Genomic DNA, 18,548 nt, shown 5'->3' with positions numbered 1-18,548 from the left:
TGCCCCCTCACACCCAGTGCCCCCTCTCACCCCCAGTGCCCCCTCACACCCCCAGTGCCCCCTCACACCCAGTGCCCCCTCTCACCCAGTGCCCCCTCACACCCAGTGCCCCCTCTCACCCAGTGCCCCCTCACACCCAGTGCCCCCTCACACCCCCAGTGCCACCTCACACCCCCAGTGCCCCCTCACACCCCCAGTGCCCCCTCTCACCCCCCTGTGCCCCCTCACACCCAGTGCCCCTCTCACCCAGTGCCCCCTCACACCCCCCGTGCCACCTCTCACCCCCCGTGCCCCCTCTCACCCCCCCCGTGCCCCCTCTCGCCCCCAGTGCCCAGGTGTGAATCTAGCCTGTGTGGCCAGTGGAATGGGGGTTTAAGATGAAAGGTGCCGGGCACTGGTGCTTGTGGTGAGGACACGCGGAGCGGCGCTGGTTCCGCCAGCCTGTTGCTTCACACAGTGAAGATCAGTGAGGAACTGGGCGGTGCTGAAACAGCCTTCCCTCAGCAGTGAGCCGGCACTGGGCACCCAGCTCCGACAGCAGCTCTCAGCCCGACACTCCGAGTCAGGCTGGGCAACTTCAGAACAAGCGCAACCCAGAGCCCGGGACCCAGAGACTCAGAGCCCGGGACCCAGAGACCCAGAGCCCGGGACCCAGAGACTCAGAGCCCGGGACCCAGAGACTCAGAGCCCGGGACCCAGAGACTCAGAGCCCGAGACCCAGAGACTCAGAGCCCGAGACCCAGAGACTCAGAGCCCGGGACCCAGAGACTCAGAGCCCGGGACCCAGAGCCCGGGACCCAGAGACTCAGAGCCCGGGACCCAGAGACTCAGAGCCCGGGACCCAGAGACTCAGAGCCCGGGACCCAGAGACTCAGAGCCCGGGACCCAGAGCCCGGGACCCAGAGACTCAGAGCCCGGGACCCAGAGACCCAGAGCCCGGGACCCAGAGACCGGACGATGTTCTCCTACACGGTGACGGTGGCGACCGGGAGCCAGTGGTTCGCGGGCACGGATGACTACATTTACCTGACCCTGGTGGGGAGCGAGGGCTACAGCGAGAAGACCCTGTTGGACAAACCGCTTTACAACGACTTCGAGCGAGGAGCGGTGAGAATCATTCCCTTACAATAACCTCTCAGTCTGTCCCGGGTGGGAGAGGGGCTTTGGCTCTCAGTCTGTCCCGGGTGGGAGCGGGTGTTGGCTCTCAGTCTGTCCCGGGTGGGAGCGGGGCTTTGGCTCTCAGTCTGTCCCGGGTGGGAGCGGGGCTTTGGCTCTCAGTCTGTCCCGGGTGGGAGCGGGGCTTTGGCTCAGTCTGTCCCGGGTGGGAGCGGGGCTTTGGCTCAGTCTGTCCCGGGTGGGAGCGGGGCTTTGGCTCAGTCTGTCCCGGGTGGGAGAGGGGATTTAGTTCTTGGGCTGGAGTATTGTGGCCATTTCTGGGCACCACACTTTACGAAGGAGGTCAAGAACTTAGAGAAGGTGCAGAGGAGATTTACCAGAATGGTAACGGGGATGAGAAAGGTATAGAGTTCTACAATTTCAGATCATAACCTCGGCCCCTATTACACATTTTTTCTTGTAATTTTTCCACTCCTCCCCTCCCTTTCATTTTGTTTCCCTCTCACACCTGGCAGCCATCTCTTGCCCTGCCAGTACACTTCACACCTAATCTCAGCCTATTACCATCTCGTCTAGCTCTTTTGTTTCTTTCACTTCTTTTGTCCGATCGCAGCCCTGCCTTCGATCTAATTTCTTTTCTTTCCAGTTTTGAAGAAGGGTTCGACCCGAAACGTCAACTCAAATTTCTCTCCATGGATGTTGCCTGACCTGCTGAGTTGTTCCAGCATTTTCTGTTGTTATTTCGGATTTCCAACATCTGCAGTATTTTGCTATAGTAGGAACAGGAGAAGGCCATTCAGCCCCTCGAGCCTATTCCGCCATTCAGTGAGATCGTGGTTGATCTGCGACCTAACTCCATATACCCCGCCTGTGGCCCATATCCCTTAATACTTTTCGTTAATAGAAAGCTATCAATCTCCGATTTAAAATGAACAATTGATCGAGCATCAATTGCCGTTTGAGTAAGAGAGTTCCAAACCTCTACCACCCTTTGTGTGTAGAAGTGTTTCCTAACTTCACTCCTTCAGTTACTTGGAGAGACCAGAGAAGCTGGGGTTCATTAGAGGAGAGATGGTTAAGGGGAGATTTAATAGAGGTGTTCAAAATGAAGAGGGGTTTTGAAAGAGTAGATCGGGAGACACTGTTTCCACTGAGAACTTGAGGACAGAGCTTGCTGAGTGAAGATGGGAATTTGGTGCGGAGGGAAAGGAGGTTTTAAGTAATTTAAACCGAGGGACTGCAGCAAAAGAGGAAGAGGGGAGGGTAGAGCACGAAGTAAATAGAATTTAATGACATATATAATATATCTATATATCAAATAAATAATGAATACATAGGAGTTAAGGGGGTACTAAGCTAAAACATTATATAACATTTTATATATATATATATTAAAACATAAGTAGATAGACTTTAAAGAAAGTGACGGGACAGCTGAGACCCGTTGCCTGCAATTTTCGTGTCACGTGGGAACTCCAGGACGCTTCATGTGCCCTGGATAACCATGTGTGCAGGAAATGTCTCCAGTTGCTCAAACTCAGGGTTTGAGAGCTTGAGGAGCAGCTGGAGTCATGGCAGGACAGACGGGAGACTGAGCACCTCCTGGATCACACCTTCCAAGAGGTGGTCACCCTGCAGCTACAGCGAGTTCAGGAGGATAGTCAGTGGGTGGCCATCTGGCAGGGTGGAAAGAGGCAGGCAGTGCAGGAATCCTCTGGGAGTGTGACGCACTCAAACCGGTTTTCAGTACTGAGGGTGACTACACCATAGGGAATGCAGTCTGGAGCACATCCACAGCACATGACTGCATAGGGGGCACAGCTATGGTCATAGGGGATTCGATAGTCAGGCGGATAAACAGGCATTTCTGCAACTATGAGTCCCACATGGTGTGTTGCCTCTCTGGTGCCAGGATAAAGGACATCACTGAATAGGTACAGAACATTTTGCGAGGGGAAGGTAAACAGCCATAAGTCATGGTCCATGTTGGAACCAACGACATAATAAGGAAAAGAGTTTCAGGAGCTAGGGAGGAAGTTAAATGGCAGCACCTCAAAGGTATTAATCTCTGGATTACTTCCAGTGCCATGTGCTAGTGAGCATAGGAACAGTAAGATAAGATGGGTTAATGTGTGGCTGGAGAAATGGTGCAGGAGGGAGGGCTTCAGATTCCTGGGGCCAGTTCTGGGGGGGAGGGACCTGTACAAGATGGACAGGGTGCAGTTCAACAGGACTGGGACCAATGTCATCGAATCATAGAATCATAGAAAATATAAATTTACGGTACAGAAGGAGGCCATTCGGCCCAGTGTGTCTGTGCTAGCAGGGAGGTTAACTATTGCTGGAGGGGCTAAACTAATTTGGCAGGGGGAAGTGCACCAGGATGAAGCATTAGATAGGGGAGACAAAATAATATTCTGAGATCATTTGATAAAGTTCCTTTTCTTTTACTTAGAGTTTGGATTTTTTGTTTGTGCCCCTTTAAAAGGGGGCACTTTTGTTAAATTGATTTCTGATTGATGACACCTGGGTCATCCGAATTGGTAATTAAGAAGAGTCGAGCCAAGGTGCACAGAGGACTGGGACAGACAAACAGCATTAGAATAAAAAGTAGTTCAGAAATAGGAGGGATCAGACAGGGGGAATGCGAAGCAGACTAGGATGGGTTTGGAGTGCATGTGCATAAATGCACGGAGCGTGGTAAATAATGTTAGTGAGCTGCAGGCACAAATTTCCACATGGGACTATGATATAGTGTCAATAATGGAGCCCTGGCTCAAACAAAGGGAGGATTAGGAACTTAATATTCCTGGCTACAAGGTATTCAGGAAATATAGGGGAAAAAAGGGCGGGTGGCAGTATTGATCGAAGAAACTATTATAGCACTGGAGAGGGATGATGTAGTTGAGGGTCAAAGACAGAATCTATTTGGTTAGAGTTAAGGAACAGTGGAGGAGCCATTACACTACTGGGTGTTTGCTCTCTCGGGTAGACATAAAAGATCCCATGGCATTATTTCGAAGAAGAGCAGGGGGGTTTTCCCTGGGGTCCTGGTCATTATTTATTGTGCTATCAACATCACTAAAACAGATAATCTGGTCATTATCACATTGCTGTTTATGGGAGCTTGCTGTGCGCAAATTGGCTGCCACGTTTCACTCATTAAAACAGTGACTACACTTCAAAAGTACTTAATTGGCTGTAAAGCGCTTTGAGACGTCCGGTGGTCGTGAAAGGCGCTATAGAGATGCAAGCCTGTCTGTCTGTCAACCTATATCTAGACCTGTACCATGCTGCTTCCTGGCCTAAAGCTGTGTCCACGTACTCCCTGAGTGGGAGGAGAAGCTGTGGCGGCAGCTTGCTGTTCGATGCTGCAGTTCTCAGGATGGTTGTGGGCTTGACCATCTATGTCTAGAGCCGTGTGATGTCCCTGTAACAGCTGGGGCCACGTCTGATGGTGCTGTGCCTGGCAGCCCGTGCCGGCTCTCGAACACTCAGACAATACGGCTGCAATTGGAGCATGTGTGGTGAGACTGAGAGGAAGCTGCCTCATTGCGCCTCTATCCTAACAGGCCTTTGGTGCTGGGCAGTCTAGTAGGGATCCAGAGGCTGCATCCTAGGCTGTCTCTGTTTTGGTGAAGCCTGTCCTCTCAATTTCCCAAATCCGGCAGTTTCCGACTCCTATAAAACCAGGGTCCTAAATCTAAACAAAGGAAACTATGAAGGTATGAGGAGTGAGTTGGCTATGATAGATTGGGGAGCTTCATTAAAAGGCATGACGGTGGATAGGCAGTGGCTAACATTTAAGGAAGGAATGCATGAATTGCAACATTTATACATTCCTTTCTGCTGCAAAAACACAAAAGGAAAAGCGGCCCAACCATGGCTAACAAAAGAAATTAAGGATAATAATAGATCCAAAGAGGAGTCATATAAAGTTGCCAGAAAAAGTAGCAAGCCTGAGGATTGGGAGCAGTTTAGAGCTCAGCAAAAAAGGACCAAGAGATTGATTAAGAGGAGAAAAATAGTGTATGAAAGTAAACTTGCAAGGAACATAAAAGCAGACTGTAAAAGCTTCTACAAGTATGTAAAAAGAAACAGATTAGTGAAGACAAATGTAGGTCCCTTACAGTCAGAAACGGGAGAATTTATAATGGGGAACAAGGAAATGGCAGTGCAATTAAACAAATACTTTGGTTCTGTATTCACGGAAGAGGACACAAATAATTTCCCTAAATACTAGGGAACCGAGGGTCTAGTGAGAAGGAGGAATTAAAGGAAATTAGTATTAGTAAAAAATAGTGCTGGAGAAATTAATGGGACTGAAAGCCGATAAATCCCCAGGGCCTGATAATCTGCATCCCAGAGTACTAAAAGAGGTAGCCATGGAAATAGTGGATGCATTGGTTGTCATCTTCCAAAATTCTATGAATTATGGAACAGTTCCTGCAGATTGGAGGGTGGCAAATGTAACCCCACTATTTAAAAAAGGGAGAGAGAAAACAGAGAACTACAGACCGGTTAGCCTAACATTAATAGTAGGGAAAATGCTAGAGTCTATTATAAAGGATGTTAAAACAGGACACTTAGAAAATATCAACGGCGTTAGATAAAGTCAACATGGATTTATGAAAGGGAAATCATGTTTGACAAACCTACTGGAATTTTTTGAGGATGTAACTGGTAGAATAGATAAGGAAGAACCAATGGACGTGTATTTGGATTTTCAGAAGGCCTTTGATAAAGTCCCACATAAGAGGTTAGTGTGCAAAATTAAAGCACATGGGATTGGGGGTAATATACTGGCATGGATTGAAAATTGGTTAACAGACAGGAAACAGAGAGTAGGAATAAATGGGTCTTTTTCAGGGTGGCAGGCGGTGACTAGTGGGGTACCGCAGGGATCAGTGCTTGGGCCCCAGCTATTCACAATATATATCAATAATTTGGATGAGGGAACCAAATGTAATATTTCCAGGTTTGCTGTCGACACGAAACTAGGTGGGATTGTGAGTTGTGAGAAGGATGCAAAGAGGCTTCAAGGCGATCTGCACAAGTTGAGTGAGTGGGCAAATACATGGCAGATGCAGTATAACGTGGATAAATGTGAAGTTATCCACATCGGTAGAAAAAACAGAAAGGCAGAGTATTATTTAAATATTGATAGATTGGGAAATGTTGATGTACAAAGGGACCTGGGTGTCCTTGTACACCAGTCACTGAAAGCAAACATGCAGGTGCAGCAAGCAGTTAAGAAGGCAAATGGTATGTTGGCCTTCATTGCAAGGGGATTTGAGTACAGGAGCAAGGATGTCTTACTACAGTTATACAGGGCCTTGGTGAGACCACACCTGGAGTACTGTGTGCAGTTTTGGTCTCCTTACCTAAGAAAAGATATACTTGCCATAGAGGGAGTGCAGCGAAGGTTCACCAGACTGATTCCTGGGATGGCAGGACTGTCGTATGAGGAGAGATTGGGTCGACTAGGCCTGTATTCACTAGAGTTTAGAAGAATGAGAGGGGATCTCATTGAACCGTATAAAATTCTGACAGGGCTAGACAGACTGGATGCAGGGAGGATGTTTCCCCTGGCTGGGGGGTCTAGAACGAGGGGTTACAGTCTCAGGATATGGGGTAGGACATTTAGGACTGAGATGAGGAGAAATGTCTTCACTCGGAGGGTGGTGAACCTGTGGAATTTTCTACCACAGAAGGTTGTGGAGGTCAATTCACTGAATATATTTAAGAAGGAGATAGATAGATTTCTAGACGCAAAAGGCATCAAGGGGAATGGGGAGAGAGCGGGAATATGGTATTGCGATAGAGGATCAGCCATGATCATATTGAATGGCGGAGCAGGCTCGAAGGGCCGAATGGCCGACTCCTGCTCCTATGTTTCTATGTTTCTATAAGTGGGAATACCCCATCCCAATATTACCAGTCACTCTGCGTGTGGGAAGGGTGGTGGACTGCATTCAGTCCCTCCTTGCTCTGGGATTCTCTGCAAAGTGCAGTGATGGTGCCATTCACTCAGTGGTATTGGGCAACCCATGAATCCCTCCTGCAGCGTTTCCACCCCTCCCGGAATGGAGGATTGATCTCCCAAGCACAGCTGCTGGGAAACCGGGAGAAAAGTCCTCACGCCCACGGTTTGCAGCTGTCGCTTCTTGCGGGTCGCAGTCAGATTTGAACTACAGCCAGGGAGCTCGCAGTAATAACTTGTTCCATTTTATCGATTCCCTGCTCCAAATGCAATACCCCCCCAGCCCCGATCTTGAGAGGATCCATTCTACGATTCTGCGCCTTTAATTACATCAAAAGAAATAAAGACAGACTTGCATTTATATAGCGCCTTTTACCACCTCAGGATGACCCAAAGCGCTTTACAGCCAATGATGTACTTTTGAAGTGTAGTCACTGTTGTAATGGCCTCACTAGGTCAATAACCGACAAGTACATGATGTCTAGGCTCACACTGAGGGTTGCTGGGACTGTATCCCAGCAAGTCAGCACCTATAGGAGAGCAGGGAGGACATTTGGGGGTAGGCAGGTACAGCTGACCATTAGAAGGGAACCTGTTGAAGGGTGGTGTGACTGGAGGTGATGATCTAGACTTGTTGCCAGTATGGGGTAGGCTAATTCCTGGCCTAGGTTTGCTGAGTCATTCTATCTCCGGGGCACCAGCATTGACTGAGGTGTAGAATTATTGTACGGCCGGGCATGTGTACTGTGAAAACCACAAGTGACTTTCTGAAACTCTCAATGAAAATGCAACATCAGTTCGAGCCTGTGTTAAAAATAGACAAGCAATTGTTTGGCGTGCAGACTGCAGAGCGGCTCCTGGTTACACCTTTGGTGCCAAAAGCATCCAACTTCCTGTATTTCCTGATCGGGGTCTGGGTTTCTGGTACACTAGAAGCTGGGACATTGGAGGGATATGACAGAGAAAACTGGCTACTGGCTCCTGTCAGTGCCCAGCTTGTTAAGGACAGGAGAGGCTGGTGCTTGACACGGCTTGGAACTCAGCATCTCGACTGAGGCGTGTGAGCGCGATAAATAGCAGCATGTGTCCCACCAGACAGGCACAGAACTGTGGGGAGAGGTCACAGGCGGGTAACAGAGCGTGTTGGATTCACCTCCCATTACAACCCACCACGACCTGTTACCTGGCCAAGGATCATCCCATCCCCGCCGTGATACTTAATGCCCAGCTACGAAACACAAAAGTCTACCTCGTGGAGATTCAATTTTAAACATGCAGTTGGGTGACTGTCAGCAGGAAATGAACAAAGATAACATAGCTGTTTGATATATAATGCTAAATATTGAGGCGTTTATAAAGTGATAATGCTATTTACAGGTCAGTTAGATCTACGGCAGACAGAGGGGTGGGGATTGGACGGATCAGATAGAACTACTGGCCACAGATTGTTGGATGTTAGGTTGAAGTGGATTGCACAGGGAGGTGATTGAGGTTGAATAGAAGAAGCTGAACAGGAATTCTGGGATCTCAGTGGTGCTCTGTGTATTCCAACTTCAAACTCCCAGTCCCGCCAGATGGACCGAGATAGTCTTTTTCAGCCCTTTGTGTTCCTACATTTATGGCCATTTGGGACTTTGGAACAGGAGGAGGCCATTCAGCCCCTCGAGCCTGTTCCGCCATTCACTTAGATAGTGGCTGATTTGTATCTTAACTCCATCTACCGGCCGTGGTTCTGTAACCTGTAATACCCTTGCCTAACAAAAATCTATCAATCTCAGTTTTGAAATTTACAATTGATCCCCAGCCTCAACATAGAAACATAGAGGGAAAAATTTGGTTGCTTTGCACCTCCTGTTAGCGCCCTAAGAGGAGGGGGTGCGAACGGGGCGCAAAGCAACTAGCGCCTGGGCGCAGTGCCGCTGACGCCTCCCGCAAAATTCAGCGGGAGGTCAGTGGCGGGGGTAACCGTTAGCACCCAGCAGCGCTGCGCCACTGGTAATGAAGTCATCGCCATGCGCCACACCCTGCTTACACCCCAGCCGCAATCCCTGCATCCAGTCTGTCTAGCCCTGTCAGAATTTTATACGCTTCAATGAGATCCCCTCTCATTCTTCTAAACTCTAGTGAATACAGGCCTAGTCGACCCAATCTCTCCTCATACGACAGTCCTGCCATCCCAGGAATCAGTCTGGTGAACCTTCGCTGCACTCCCTCTATGGCAAGTATATCATTTCTTAAGTAAGGAGACCAAAACTGCACACAGTACTCCAGGTGTGGTCTCACCAAGGCCCTGTATAACTGTAGTAAGACATCCTTGCTCCTGTACTCAAATCCTCTTGCAATGAAGGCCAACATACCATTTGCCTTCTTAACTGCTTGCTGCACCTGCATGTTTGCTTTCAGTGACTGGTGTACAAGACACCCAGGTCCCTTTGTACATCAACATTTCCCAATCTATCACCATTTAAATAATACTCTGCCTTTCTGTTTTTCCTATCGATGTGGATAACTTCACATTTATCCACATTATACTGCATCTGCCATGTATTTGCCCACTCACTCAGCTTTTCTACATTGCCTTGAAGCCTCTTTGCATCCTCCTCACAACTCACAATCCCACCTAGTTTCATGTCGTCAGCAAACTTGGAAATATTTGGTTCCCTCATCCAAATCATTGATATATATTGTGAATAGCTGGGACCCAAGCACTGATCCCTGCGGTACCCCACTAGTCACTGCCTGCCACCCCAAAAAAGACCCATTTTTTGCTACTCTCTGTTTCCTGTCTGTTAACCAGTTTTCAATCCATGCCAGTATATTACCTCAATCCCATGTGCTTTAATTTTGCATGCTAACCTCTTATGTGGGACTTTAACAAAGGCCTTCTGAAAATCCAAATATAACACATCCACTGGTTCTCCCTTATCTATTCTACCAGTTACATCTCAAAAAACTCCAGCAGGTTTGTCAAACACGATTTCCCTTTCATAAATCCATGTTGACTTTGTCTAATCCCATTGATATTTTCTAAGTGTCCTGTTATCACATCCTTTTATAATAGACTCCAGCATTTTCCCTACTACTGATGTTAGGCTAACCAGTCTGTAGTTCCCTGTTTTCTCTCTCCCTCCTTTTTTAAATAGTGGGGTTACATTTGCCATCCTCCAATCTGGGGGAACTGTTCCATAATTTATAGAATTTTGGAAGATGACAACCAATGCATCCACTATTTCCATGGCTACCTCTTTTAGTACTCTGGGATAGAGATTATCAAGCCCTGGGATTTATCGGCTTTCAGTCCCATTAATTTCTCCAGCACTTTTTTTTACTAATACTAATTTCCTTTAATTCCTCCTTCTCACTCGACCCTTGGTTCCCTAGCATTTCTGGGAAGTTGTTTGTGTTCTCTTCTGTGAAGACAGAACCGAAGTATTTGTTTAATTGCTCTGCCATTTCCTTGCTCCCCATTATAAATGCTCCCGTTTCTGACTGTAAGGTACCTACATTTGTCTTCACTAATCTGTTTCTTTTTACATACTTGTAGAAGCTTTTACAGTCCACCTTTATGCTCCTTGCAAGTTTACTCTCATATTCTATTTTTTCCCCTCTTATTCAATCTCTTGGTTCTTTTTTGCTGAATTCTAAACAGTTCCCAATCCTCAGGCTTGCTACTTTTTCTGGCAACTTTATATGACTCCTCTTTGGATCTAATATTATCCTTAATTTCTTTTGTTAGCCATGGTTGGGCCACTTTTCCTTTTGTGTTTTTGCACCAGAAAGGAATGTATAAATGTTGCAATTCATGCATTTGTTCCTTAAATGTTAGCCATTGCCTATCCACTGTCAAGTCTTTTAATGAAGCTCCCCAATCTATCATAGCCAACTCACTCCTCATACCTTCGTAGTTTCCTTTGTTTAGATTTAGGACCTTAGTTTCGGATTGGGCTACTTCACTTTCCATCTTAATGAAGAATTCTATCATGTTATGGTCACTCTTCCCTAAAGACCTCGCACAACAAGATTATTAATTAACCCCTTCTCATTGCACAATACCCAATCTAGGATAGCCTGTTCCCTAGTTGACTCCTCAACGTACTGGTCTAAAAAACCATCTTGTACACACAGCTTTTTTGGGGAGAGAGTTCCAGGTTTCCACTTACTTTGTGTGAAGAAGTGCTTTCTGACATCGCCCCTGAATGGCCTGGCTCTAATTTTAAGGTTCTGCCCCCTTGTTCTGGACTCCCCCCACCAGAGGAAACAGTTTCTCTCTCTCTCTACCCTATCGAATCCTTTAATCATCTTAAACACCTCGATTAGATCACCCCTTAATCTTCTAAACTCGAGGGAATACAAGCCCAGTCTGTGCAACCTGTCCTCATAATTTAACCCTTTTAGCCCCGGGATCATTCTGGTGAATCTGCGCTGCTCCCCCTCCAAGGACAATATATCCTGCCCGAGGGGCGGGGCCCAGAACTGAACCCAGTGTCCAGATGGGGTCTGACCAGAGCTCTGTGCAGCAGTAACATAACTTCACCCCTTTGTATTCCAGCCTCCGAGATAAAGGCCAACATTCCATTAGCCTTTTTAATTATTTTTTGTACCTGTCCACTAGCTTTTAGTGATTTCTTTACTTGGACCCCTCTCTCTCTCCGTTCCTCCACAGTTCCCAGCTTCTCGCCATTTAGAAAAGACTCTGAATTATCTTTCTTAGGTCCAGAGTGGATGACCTCACACTTTCCCACATTGAACTCCATCGGCCACAGTTATGTCCACTCACTGAATCGATCAATGTTCCTTTGCAACTTTCTGCTCCCATCTACACTATTTACTGTTCTACCTAACTTAGTGTCGACAGCAAACTTGGATATACGGCTCCCTATTCCTTCATCTAAGTCATTGATAAATACAGTGAATCGCTGAGCCCCCAGTACAGATCCCTGGGGGATACCACTGGTCACATCTTGCCAAATTGGAGTAAATACTCATTATCCCTACTTTCTGTCTCCTACCTCCTAACCAATTCCCTCCCCGGGTCAATAGGTTGCTTTCAATTCCATGTGCTCTCATTTTGTTAACAGTCTCTTATGTGGAAACCTTGTCGAATGCCTTCTGGAAGTCCATATAAATGACATCCATAGACACTCCCTTATCTACCATGTTAGTGACCTCCTCAAAAAATTCAACTAGGTTTGTTAGACATGACTTACACTTTACAAATCCATGTTGGCTTGCTCTGATCAGCTCATATTTCTCCAATTGCTCAGTCACCCTGTCCCTAATAACAGATTCTAGTAATTTCCCACTACAGACGTTAGACTTGCAGGCATATCATTTCCTAGTTTACCTCTCCTACCCTTCTTAAATCGTGGAGTGACATTTGGCAATTTTCCAATCCAAGGGGACAATTCCTACATTGAGAGTTTTGGACGATCATGACTAGAACAGCAACGATTTCCTCACCTACTTCTTTCAATCCCCTGGGGTGGAAACCATCGGGTCCTGGAGATTTGTCTATCTTTAGTCTCATTAGTTTCTCCATTACCATTTTATTTTACTTATATTGGATCTAGTCAATTCCTCCCCTTGATTTATTTTTTTATCTTTGTGTTGCTACATTCCTAGTCTAAAAGTTTCAAAGTCACAACTGTCAATCTTGCTTGATTGAAGACAGTAAGGTGTGATCTTTACATAGAATGCTCACCAACTGGACTCGGAGGGCCCGTTAATTAAATTGTACATCTTCAAGGTATTAACACCTCGAGCAAAATCCGTATCCTCGCTAAATTCCTGATCAAGCAACTTGGCCCAGTACCATAGACAATTTGCTTCCAACCTTAATTTTGATTCATGGTAAAGGAAACCAGCTCCCACTTTGTCTCCAACCGTGTGAAAAAGACGTGATCTCCATATTTTATCACCAGGTCTGTGACTGGGCGGAGTGATGGATGTTTGTGGGCAAAGTAAACTGGGAGCTAAGGACAGGGATAAAGAACGGAGGGGAATTGTAATGTTTAGGGGGAAGCACCCATCCAGTTTTGCCACAGCCATAATTAATTATGAAGACGGAAAAGTGAAGAGGAAAATTCTGATGTACAACCCCAGCCGTGCACATGTGAGAAAGTCTTGCTTTATGCCTCAGTCTTTTTAAAAGTGCTCAGCCCTGATCCAGTTTTAGACTGGACAAAGGGGGACAGAAGTCTCAATATTTTCCCTTTACAAATGTATTGTGCCTGCAGCATGTAACAGTATCACACCCTGGCACAGTGCCCGCCTCCTGGCCTCTTTACACTTAGCACACCAGTAATGCTCCTCTCTGCTCTGTGTAGGTGGACACGTATGACATGACTGTGTCGAATGATATTGGAGAGCTCCTGCTGGTGAAGGTTGAGAAGCGCAAGTACTGGATGCAGGATGACTGGTACTGTAAATACATCACAGTAAAAACACCCGTAGGCGAGTACATGGAGTTTCCGTGCTACCGGTGGATTACCGACCACAAGGAGGTCGAGCTACGGGACGGACAAGGTGAGCACCAAACCCTGGGACTCAGCCGATGGGTCCGGGAGAAGGTGGGCACTGAGGCAACAGGGTCCAGGTTTGATCCCCGATCTCTGCCCAGTTAGCTGCTTTCAGGCGGTAACAGCTGGCCGTCGTGTCCCTGGGCTAGAGAGAGGAAGGATCAGCAAGATAACCTGCTTCTGATCTGCATCTAGTGACCCCCCACCCCCACCCCCCGATTCACAGTGTGCACGTGTGGATCTCAGGCTCTGCAGTGCGGCCCTCCATGTGAAAATAGTCCACCATCAGTTTGTTGAGCCATATGCATGAGACAGAAACACTCAGGAACCCATGAGCCAGGATGAACCAGTGCCTTGGCGGGGGTGGGAGAAAATTAGGGTGGAAAAAGTGACAAAATCACCAAATTCATTGAACAGCGGCAATATAAAGAATGATTTGGTGATGGGACCGATAAAACCAGTCGCTTCCCACCCCCACTTGTCAATAACACAACTTCACAAACAGGCCAGGTGCTGAACAGTGTTGGTGGCCCTGCTGGAGGGGGCTGGGCCTGACCATGTGGACAGTTGCAATGCTCCCACCACCCCCCCCGCCCCCCCGGCCAATTATAATAGGCCCATCATAGCTCCAAATAGGCCGTGGGAGGTAATCTCAGCAATTTAATAATCCTGTGGGAAAAGTTGGTAATGATACTAAGCTGCGTGGGGTAATTGTGACTTTGGGCGACAATGTAAAATGGGTGATATCAGATCAGCCGCCTGTTATACATCTCAAAATTTCCAAATGAAAATTGGGAGAGGTGTGTAACAGGTGACCCGTAACTGTTATGCCGCAGGCTTCCTTTCAGGCTGCGACTGGTGGCGTCCGCAACATCTCCGAGTTTGCAGTGCACCGCTGTATCTGTATCAGGGAGGTCAGCGAGACTCTCACACCAGCAGCAACAGTGACGTCTCCTTCCCTCTTTACTCCAGTCAGGAACCTGGGTACAGCTGCACTGTCAATAACGAGCAGTCAATGGAAATAAAAATGGGGAGAGATATAAAAAGTGCAGCCGGCTTGCTCTGACACGTTTTACACTGCTGTACAAAGTCTGGATCAACCCCACTGATTCCAAAAGTGATCATGTTTCTCTTTTTTTAATCTTCTCACATTTATGTATTTTCAAACACAGTTTATCTGTATCAGTTGAAGAGTGTCAGTACAGCTTCACATCGAAAACCAAAACCCCCCAGAAGCACTCATTCCAGTCTCCTGTAACCAAGCAACAATGTAAAGTAGGCCTGTGTGGTGTAGTGGGTGAGACATAGGTCACTGAGGAACATTTCCTCTGCTGGGGCCCCACATAACATGAGCTTGGGCAGCCTCAACCTAGTTCCTAGTGAGCAAAAACACGCTGCTAAATTGACACTAACTCACTCAGAGGGAACACGATGGTTGGTTTGGAAAAATAGCACACTTGCCCTGGGAGTGTTTGACGGGACAGTATAGAGGGAACTTTACTCTGTATCTAACCCATGCTGTACCTGCCCTGGGAGTGTTTGATGGGACAGTGTAGAGAGAGCTTTACTCTGTATCTAACCCATGCTGTACCTGCCCTGGGAGTGTTTGATGGGACAGTGTAGAGGGAGCTTTACTCTGTATCTAACCCATGCTGTACCTGCCCTGGGAGTGTTTGATGGGACAGTGTAGAGGGAGCTTTACTCTGTATCTAACCCGTGCTGTACCTGCCCTGGGAGTGTTTGATGGGACAGTGTAGAGGGAGCTTTACTCTGTATCTAACCCGTGCTGTACCTGCCCTGGGAGTGTTTGATGGGACAGTGTAGAGGGAGCTTTACTCTGTATCTAACCCGTGCTGTACCTGCCCTGGGAGTGTTTGATGCGACAGTGTAGAGGGAGCTTTACTCTGTATCTAACCCCGTGCTGTACCTGCCCTGGGAGTGTTTGATGGGACAGTGTAGAGGGAGCTTTACTCTGTATCTAACCCGTGCTGTACCTGCCCTGGGAGTGTTTGATGGGACAGTGTAGAGGGAGCTTTACTCTGTATCTAACCCGTGCTATACCTGCCCTGGGAGTGTTTGATGGGACAGTGTAGAGGGAGCTTTACTCTGTATCTAACCCGTGCTGTACCTGCCCTGGGAGTGTTTGATATCCTGGGTGCTTGAAATAAGAGGATTTCCAATCACTGTACTAGCATCCTTGATGTAGATGAGAATATAAGTTCACCACTAAATGTTAAAAGGTGAAGAATGGAAAAACCTACATGTATTAATATTTTATCAGAACTAACCAAGAAAAAATACAAGCGTTCCAGCTCCAGGTAATGTTAACATTAGTCTGTGCAGCGTTTGACCGAGTCTGTGTGAGGGCCCAGTCCTCACACCGTGCGGTGACCGACACACTCTAACGCCCTCGAAAACCTCTTTTTGCAGCAAGATTGCCGCGCGATGACCAAACTCAAATCGCCAGACAACACCGACGCAAAGAACTAGAGGAGAGGCAGAAATTGTTCAGGTAAATCCTTCTGTGTCCATGGAATGATTAGGTGGCTGTTTCTCTAAAGATGATGGGATGTTCTTCCGATGGCCCCGAGTGTAACTGACTGATCCAGACCAGTGTGGCCTGCTGCTCTCACTGGGTTAGTTCAGGCAGGAGTTAGGCACAGGCGGCGTTCCAGCTTACCTCAGTGTCCTGGGCTGTCACTGAGTTAGCAGTGGAGGAGGAGAGCATCTTCGGAGCCCACCAAAACAATCTGGGCTGCTGCTGCCCCAGGACCCCACCTTCCCTCACCTTGTTTTTCAGGCGTTAGCTCCGGCCCATTTCCCTGTGCTGAGTCTGGTGAGAAGTTACAGGGGCCCTCCACCCCCGGAATGGGAGGCCGAACAAATGGCAAAATAGACCCCGGTGTTTCCCTCACCGCTTCAAGGACCTGTTCCCCACATTGCCTGCCTGTATCAGAATCCCCAGCCACATCGCGCCATAGTTGCAGGGCGTGTCTCCAGGTATCGCTCGGACACCCGATAAATGACAGATACCTGGATACTGGATATTCTGGGGCAGCTGCAGCAAAACCTCGTGCATTGTGAGCTTTGGGACTTTTCCAGTCAGCAGCTTTGTGTGGAGCGAGACGAGCTTTCTCAACGAAAACAAAACAGCCCCTCTAATAATTTACCTGCCGCCCTCACCGCAGTCAAATGAGCCTCACACACACCCTGCGTTAACCCCCTCTTTGTGGTTAGATCATTTGAATTGTTATCAGTTGGCGGGCTGCCTTCCTGCTATGATGGGGCACCCGAGACACGGAGCCAGTTTGCTTTGCTCTCTGCCCCAGGTGCAAGCAGAGGAAGAAGAGACGGGGATCCGTTTCACCAGGTCCCCCCTCCCCTTTGTGGGTCACACACGTTTCTGGGGTACCCCCGCCCCGAGTGTTGACGAGGAACTCTCCGCTCAACCAGTCTGAGGCATTGCATCCAGTGCTGCTGGTCTGAGAACATTTCCTGCCTCTGGCTCTCTGCCTGGCACAGGTCCCAACACTGAAACCCCTCGCTCAATGGAGCTGGAACTCGGGCCGTTAGATTGGAGGGTCTGGGAAGGAGCTTCCATTAACCCCCTCGCACTGCCAGCTAGGTGGCTGCTTGCTCTTGTTCTTTCTATCTGGCTCCGAGTGACCCTTCAAGCCCATTAACCGGAGGTCCTGTCAAGACGCGCTTGCCTGGTTTTAGCCGGTTAAACTCTAGCTGTACTCTGAACACCGTTGGGGCTCCCCGAGCCATGGTTCTGTTGGCTCGGAGTTCAGGCCGGTGGGGTGTGTCCTTACGGAGAGTGTGTAGGTCCTGCACCGGCCAAACCGAACCCCACAGGCGGAGATCGTTCAGTAGCCTTTGATTCCGAGTCAATGTTTAATCCAGCCCGGAAGCCTCTCCCCATTTGGTGCCTCTGACCTTACACTCAACCTCCTGTGTGTCTCAGTGACACGAGTTAAATATATCGCAGTGACTGAGTTCCTCTTACGGTTCGTTATCACTTCAAACTCCAGTAGATCCAGATACCCCTCCCTTTCCCCCAACATCCCCTTTCATTGCTCCATATTCCTCCGGGTGCCTCACCATTCCCTCCACATGCCCTCGGATGTTTCACCTCCGACAGGTGGCAGCCTCCCTGGTCTGTTGTTTCCAGGTACCTTTTTGCCCCGTTTTTATAAATTGCTGTTCCGTTCGGCCCTTTCCAGTCCCCAGGCTCTGATCCCGTTTCCAATCAATCCCGAAACGCTGCCAGGTTGTGCCTGGTTTCTTTGGCCGGTTCCTGAGTATCTCGGGGTGCAGTCGCTCCGGATGGAGTATTTTTCCCTCTTTCAGTGCCTCAGCCTGCTCATCACCTCTTGAATCATCATTTCGAACATTCCCTCCTCACTCCCTGCAAACATCCCCATTCATATTGGGAAGGTATAATCCTCCAGGACAGCATTCCTCCCTCAATCAACAACACCAAAAAACAGACTCACTGGTTACTGGGCTCACTCCCTGTTTGTGTGATCTTGCTCTGCACAAGCTGGTTGCTGTCTTTGCCTATGTGACAACAGTGGCTGTGAACCCTTTCATGGGCCTCAAGTATGTGATAATCTGCTGCATAAAGGCACGGTTCTTCCACCTTTCTGTAGGAAGAGTTTTATTAATGTTTAAAATGGCTTTAAATATTCAGCACCTCCTGCAAACTTACAAACTCCATCTTGCTGACTGACTGCTTTCTCCAGCCTGGACCTGACCAGTTGTCCAATTGCAATATTGATCCAGTGCTGACCCATGATAAAGGAAAGTCTCTGGATTTCTGTACGCTAACTGAGGTATCATCACAAGGAATATCTCAAACGTTGCTAATATATTAGAGGATGCATGCACTGATTGCCTGCGCTCGAAGGGAGTGTGCGTGCTAGAAT

The 18,548-nt window shown here is 48.0% G+C and overlaps 1 protein-coding gene across 1 annotated transcript in view; it reads left to right on the top strand.

Moving 5' to 3' along the window:
• The first annotated feature begins 804 nt into the window (after positions 1-804).
• LOC147098459 (polyunsaturated fatty acid 5-lipoxygenase-like) overlaps positions 805-18,548 on the top strand; it is an 83,148-nt gene continuing 65,404 nt past the window's right edge. Inside the window, exons 1-3 of the mRNA XM_085970142.1 lie at positions 805-1,107; positions 13,426-13,624; positions 16,048-16,129. Coding sequence (XP_085826268.1) covers positions 958-1,107; positions 13,426-13,624; positions 16,048-16,129 — 431 coding nt within the window. The 5' untranslated portion in view covers positions 805-957. The remainder of the gene's footprint in view (positions 1,108-13,425; positions 13,625-16,047; positions 16,130-18,548) is intronic.

This window comes from Somniosus microcephalus, chromosome 29 (genome assembly GCF_052327205.1).
Source record: "Somniosus microcephalus isolate GS21.2 chromosome 29, FLI_Smic_1.0, whole genome shotgun sequence".
In the NCBI taxonomy this organism is placed as follows: Eukaryota; Metazoa; Chordata; class Chondrichthyes; order Squaliformes; family Somniosidae; genus Somniosus; species Somniosus microcephalus.
The sequence above is the reverse complement of the archived record's forward strand: the minus strand, read 5'-3'. Positions and strand labels throughout refer to the sequence as shown.